This window comes from Lepidochelys kempii, chromosome 1, assembly GCF_965140285.1.
Source record: "Lepidochelys kempii isolate rLepKem1 chromosome 1, rLepKem1.hap1, whole genome shotgun sequence".
Taxonomy (NCBI): domain Eukaryota; kingdom Metazoa; phylum Chordata; order Testudines; family Cheloniidae; genus Lepidochelys; species Lepidochelys kempii.
In genome coordinates, this window is record NC_136380.1 from 56,354,621 (window position 1) to 56,361,171 (window position 6,551).

Here is a 6,551-nt window from a genome sequence, read left to right on the forward strand (position 1 = left end):
AGCAGCCCCAACAGTAGATTTGCCCACTCCAAACTGATTCCCGACTGACCGGTAGCTGTCTGGCGTTGCAAGCTTCCACAGGGCTATCGCCACTCGCTTCTCAACTGTGAGGGCTGCTCTCATCTTGGTATTCATGCGCTTCAGGGCAGGGGAAAGCAAGTCACAAAGTTCCATGAAAGTGCCCTTACGCATGCGAAAGTTTCGCAGCCACTGGGAATCGTCCCAGACCTGCAACACTATGCGGTCCCACCAGTCTGTGCTTGTTTCCAGAGCCCGGAATCGGCGTTCCACAGCATGAACCTGCCCCATCAGCACCATGATGCATGCATTGGCAGGGCCCATGCTTTCAGAGAAATCTGTGTTCATGTCCTGATCAATGTGCTCCTAATTGCCAAAGTGAGCTGAGCGGCCTCCATGCTTGCCTTGGTATGGCGTCCGCACAGAAAAAAGGCGTGAAACGATTGTCTGCCGTTGCTCTGACGGAGGGAGGGGCTTCTGACGACACGGCTTACAGGGTTGGCTTCAGGGAGCTAAAATCAACAAAGGGGGTGTCTTTACATCAAGGAGTATTTCAGGCAGGACTTCACGGAGGGTTCCAATAAGAAATGGTGCACCTAAGTTATTGTTCTTATTGGAACAAGGAGGTTAGTCTGGCCTCTGATTGATACATGGCTTGATTTACCTCGCTGCACCTTCTCTGTGAGTGACTGCAGTGTGACCTAGAGGAATGAGTCCCCTAGACGGGGGAGGGGAGGGGAAGCAAATGAGTACAAAACAAATCTGGTCTATTTTTTGTTTTGATCCACTCCATCTATCTTTTACATCTTTGGCTGGCAGCAGACGGTGCAGTAGGACTGCATGCCATCCACATCTCATGGCTGCTCGGCAGAAGATGGTGCAATACGACTGCTAGCCATCCTCATCTCTTGCCTGCCCGGCAGAAGATGGTACAATACGACTGCTAGCCAGCCTCATCTCTTGCCTGCCCGGCAGAAGATGGTACAGTACGACTGCTAGCAATCGTCTCGCCTGCCTGCTCAACATAAGACGGTTCAATAGGACTGACTGCAGGACTAAAGAGAATGACCTGCTCAAGTCACTCCAAATTTAGTCCCTGCGCCTGTCTGCCCAGACGCTCCCGGCCGACGTGGCCATGAGCACCTCAGACATGACGATGACGGCTACCAGTCGTATTGCACCATCTGCTGCCAGAAGGCAATGGGTTGCTGCTACTGTGTAGCAATGCAGTACCACGTCTGCCAGCACCCAGGAGACATAGGGTGACGGTTACCTGAGCGGGCTCCATGCTTGCCGTGGTATGGCATCTGCACAGGTAACTCAGGAAAAAAGGCGCGAAATGATTGTCTGCCCTTGCTTTCACGGAGGGAGGGAGGGAATGGGGGCCTGACGATATGTACCCAGAACCACCCGCGACAATGTTTTAGCCCCATCAGGCATTGGGATCTCAACCCAGAATTCCAATGGGTAGCGGAGACTGCGGGAACTGTGGGATAGCTACCCACAGTGCAACGCTCCGGAAGTCGACGCTTGCCTCGGTACTGTGGAAGCACTCCGTTGAGTTAATGCACTTAATGCACTTAGAGCATTTTCTGTGGGGACACACACACTCGAATATATAAAACCGATTTCTAAAAAACCGACTTATATAAATTCGACCTTATTCCGTAGTGTAGACATACCCTTACTGTGACAATCTGAGGCCCTGTGCTTAGGCTAAGGCCTTTGGCTAAGCAGCAGAGGCAGCCATAAGCTAGGAAGCGAACAGTCACATCCTCACATTCGAAACTAGTCACATTGAAATCAGGTGCTGTTGGGCTGTTAGGAATACAATCCTGTCCTGATAGTGCCTATCACCTCCAGAGAAAGGGAAGTGCCTAGAAAATGTAAAAGGAAACTTAGTTTGATAGCATCCTGTCTGGCAAGAAATCACTTATCAATAGCTGGGATGTGAAATCCTCACTTCTGTATTGTTTTGTCATTATAGTTCCCACTTTGCTATTGTTTGTCTGTATAATCTCTGTCTGGTACTGTGATTGTTTCTGTCTGCTGTATAATTAATTTTGCTGGGTGTAAGGCTAATTAAGGTGGTGGGATATAATTGAGTACATAATCATGTTACAATATGTTAGGATTGGTTAGTTAAATTTCAGGAACATGACTGGTTAAAGTATAGCAAAGCAGAACTCAAGTTTTACTATATAGTCTGCAATCAATCAGGAAGTAGGGGTGTGGGGGTGGGCATGCGGGTGGGGGAAATGGGAACAGGGAATGGGGGTGGGGAAATTGGAATCATGTTTGGCTAAGGGCAGGAATGGGAACAGGGACACAGGTGTAAGGCTCTGTGGTGTCAGAGCTGGGAAGGAGGATACTAAGGAAGGAAACTGGAATCATGCTTGCTGGAAGTTCACCCCAATAAACATCGAATTGTTTGCACCTTTGGACTTCGGGTATTGTTGCTCTCTGTTCATGCGAGAAGGACCAGGGAAGTGAGTGGGTGAAGGAATAAGCCCCCTAACAACTACCCATATTCAACAAGCCATAGACCAAGTGCTGTAATAGGATCACAAATTTTTAGCTGATTTATCTTTTAGTGATTAAGTCTAATAAACCAGACTTAAGACCCAATTTTGCCACCTTTGCTCACATTAAATACCTTGCTACCCAAGTAGTCATATCCATTCCAGTTGGATTATTTGCAGAATAAGGCCCTTAATCAATACCCTGGCAACTTTTAAAAATTTAGTCTTCTCTGAACTTTCAGATCTGTGTTGCCCTCCCACCCCATAGGTTTTGTGTTGGTAACACGATTAGGGAGCTAGAGCTATCTAAATATTTCTATGAACAGCAACAATGGCTACCAGTGAAGTCTGGTGTTTGCACTGTTGTGATTTGAACAAAATCCTTTCCAAGAATTTCTGTAGTGGTTTTAGATATTTTATGTACATTTATCAGATACCTTTCTCCTCCACTCTCCAGAGGGGACATTGTCACCCTGGCCGCCAAAAGAGAGTAAGGAAGATAATGCAGAAGCAGGCTCCACTATCGATACCGATGAAAACAGACTTGAGCCAAGATCGGATGATGACGACACGTAAGTCACTGATGTGGATAAGGTAACTTAAGTCAAGTTACTCCAGAAGAGGGAAAAGCTATGAACGGACAGATTCCTTCTCTTAAGAAAATTGGCCCAGCAGGCTAAGTTGCTTAAAAAAAAATTCTGTACCTTTAGATTTTTCAGTGTAATTAAACAGAGCAAGTTATTAGCAGTCAAATTGGATTTTACATGTTGTTAAACTACAGAATTAGGTCGACTTAAATTAGTTCATGAAGATGCCAATACTAATGGCATCTATACTACACCATTAGTGTAGAAAAATGCAGATACAATAATGATAAAATTGGCCGTCTCCATATCATTTACATTGTCGTTTTAGTGGAGCTTAACAGGATGGAGGAATGGGGGCAGGAAAATATTTAAAATTCATACCCAGCTTTTATACTCCTCACAAAACAATTTTTTTTTTAAATGGAGACCTTATGGGCTTTGAGACCAGGACAGCTAATAACAGACACATTTTACTAACATCCATTTTCTCTGTTTAAACATGTAGGAACTTTGAAGAATCTGAAGATGAATTGAGGGATGAACTGGTGGAATCACTAGAAAAAGTGATAACTTCTCTGGCAGAGGAAGTCAGAGAGGTGCCAATCCAGTCAGCGAACAAAGACGAACCAGAAGAAGAGAAAGACAGGTTAGCTAGTGAAATACCTGGGAAACCTGATGAGATTTTAGACAGAAACACTGATCCATTTACTGCTGACATATGTAATGGAGAAGGCAGGCAGGAAGCAGCACTCAGCTAAAATAGGAGATTGACTGCTGTTTCAAGACTTTCATAAGTTGCTGGAAGACACAGCCATAGCAGGGCCAATATTTTAAAAACGGGGGCCTAAAGTTAGGTTCTTCAATCCATATTTAGGCACCTGAAGTGGCAGCCTGCTTTTCAAAGTGCTGAGCACTCATTTGAAACAAATGGGACATGCTGGGCATGCTGCACTTTTAACATTCAGGCTACTTATTCAAGTGGCTAAAATTAATCTTTTTTAAAAATCTTGGGCTAAAATGAAAAGCAAACTCAGCTTCTGCTTATATCTTTACTCGTCTACACTGCCTCTCTCTATCCACTCTTTAGTACATTCCTGATTCTTTTATCTGTTCCACATGACAGAATTGCACTCTTCGGTTATCTACTCCCCTACTTCTCTTCCCCAAAATCCATCTGTTTTGTGAAGCTTTCCAGTCATTATATGTTGTCCTGTGCAGCTTGAAGCTCCTGCTAGTAAGCCATTAAGAGACAGGAACCCATAGTTTGACTTGCACAGATCTTATTTTATATAGCACCAGGTACACTTAAACTCTTTTATAATGATTAATAGCAGCAGCAAAGGTTACTAGTACCCCAGTATGTTATGTATCTGAATTTCTAATTAAAAGTGCCATTATGCAAAAAATTTGACAGCTGGAACATGGTAAAGAGTTATTCCAGCTGTCATTTTCTCCTGTCCTCTCAAATTTTAGATGTAAGCTGTCTGGATACTATTTAAATGGAAGGAACACAAATAATAAATCTTTTTGATTTTAATAGTTTTTGCCTGTCTCTTACTAGCTTTTTTACTTAGAATCATAGAATATCAGGGTTGGAAGGGACCTCAGGAGGTCATCTAGTCCAACCCCCTGCTCAAAGCAGGACCAATCCCCAATTAAATCATCCCAGCCAGGGCTTTGTCAAGCCTGACCTTAAAACTTCTAAGGAAGGAGATTCTACCACCTCCCTAGGTAACGCATTCCAGTGTTTCACCACCCTCCTAGTGAAAAAGTTTTTCCTAATATCCAACCTAAACATCCCCCACTGCAACTTGAGACCATTACTCCTTCTCCTGTCCTCTTCTACCACTGAGAATAGTCTAGAACCATCCTCTCTGGAACCACTTCTCAGGTAGCTGAAAGCAGCTATCAAATACCCCCTCATTCTTCTCTTCCGCAGACTAAACAATCCCAGTTCCCTCAGCCTCTCCTCATAAGTCATGTGTTCCAGACCCCTAATCATTTTTGTTGCCCTTCGCTGGACTCTCTCCAATTTATCCACATCCTTCTTGAAGTGTGGGGCCCAAAACTGGACACAGGACTCCAGATGAGGCCTCACCAATGTCGAATAGAGGGGGACGATCACGTCCCTCGATCTGCTCGCTATGCCCCTACTTATACATCCCAAAATGCCATTGGCCTTCTTGGCAACAAGGGCACACTGCTGACTCATATCCAGCTTCTCGTCCACTGTCACCCCTAGGTCCTTTTCCGCAGAACTGCTGCCTAGCCATTCGGTCCCTAGTCTGTAGCTGTGCATTGGGTTCTTCCGTCCTAAGTGCAGGACTCTGCACTTATCCTTATTGAACCTCATCAGATTTCTTTTGGCCCAATCCTCCAATTTGTCTAGGTCCCTCTGTATCCTATCCTTGCCCTCCAGCGTATCTACCACTCCTCCCAGTTTAGTATCATCCGCAAATTTGCTGAGAGTGCAATCCACACCATCCTCCAGATCATTTATGAAGATATTGAACAAAACCGACCCCAGGACCGACCCCTGGGGCACTCCACTTGACACCGGCTGCCAACTAGACACGGAGCCATTGATCACTACCCGTTGAACCCGACAATCTAGCCAACTTTCTACCCACCTTATAGTGCATTCATCCAGCCCATACTTCTTTAACTTGCTGACAAGAATACTGTGGGAGACGGTGTCAAAAGCTTTGCTAAAGTCAAGAAACAATACATCCACTGCTTTCCCTTCATCCACAGAACCAGTAATCTCATCATAGAAGGCGATTAGATTAGTCAGGCATGACCTTCCCTTGGTGAATCCACGCTGACTGTTCCTGATCACTTTCCTCTCATGGAAGTGCTTCAGGATTGATTCTTTGAGGATCTGCTCTATGATTTTTCCGGGAACTGAGGTGAGGCTGACTGGCCTGTAGTTCCCAGGATCCTCCTCCTTCCCTTTTTTAAAGATTGGCACTACATTAGCCTTTTTCCAGTCATCTGGGCTTCCCCCGTTCGCCACGAGTTTTCAAAGATAATGGCCAATGGCTCTGCAATCACAGCCGCCAATTCCTTTAGCACTCTCAGATGCAACTCGTCCGGCCGCGTGGACTTGTGCACATCCAGCTTTTCTAAATAGTCCCTAACCACCTCTTTCTCCACAGAGGGCTGGCCATCTATTCCCCATGTTGTGATGCCCAATGCAGCAGTCTGGGAGCTGACCTTGTTAGTGAAGACAGAGGCAAAAAAAGCATTGAGTACATTAGCCTTTTTCCACATCCTCTGTCACTAGGTTGCCTCCCTCATTCATTAAGGGGCGCACACTTTCCTTGGCTTTCTTCTTGTTGCCAACATACCTGAAGAAATCCTTCTTGTTACTCTTGACATCTCTTGCTAGCTGCAGCTCCAGGTGCGATTTGGCCCTCCTGAT

General features: G+C 45.3%; 1 protein-coding gene across 1 annotated transcript in view; it reads left to right on the top strand.

Annotated features, from left to right (window-relative positions):
- NEK5 (NIMA related kinase 5) overlaps nucleotides 1-3,962 on the top strand; it is a 48,983-nt gene extending 45,021 nt beyond the window's left edge. The window contains exons 21-22 of the mRNA XM_078852797.1: nucleotides 2,998-3,112; nucleotides 3,633-3,962. Of these exons, the coding sequence (XP_078708923.1) occupies nucleotides 2,998-3,112; nucleotides 3,633-3,885 (368 nt within the window). The 3' untranslated portion in view covers nucleotides 3,886-3,962. The remainder of the gene's footprint in view (nucleotides 1-2,997; nucleotides 3,113-3,632) is intronic.
- The last annotated feature ends 2,589 nt before the right edge of the window (nucleotides 3,963-6,551 follow it).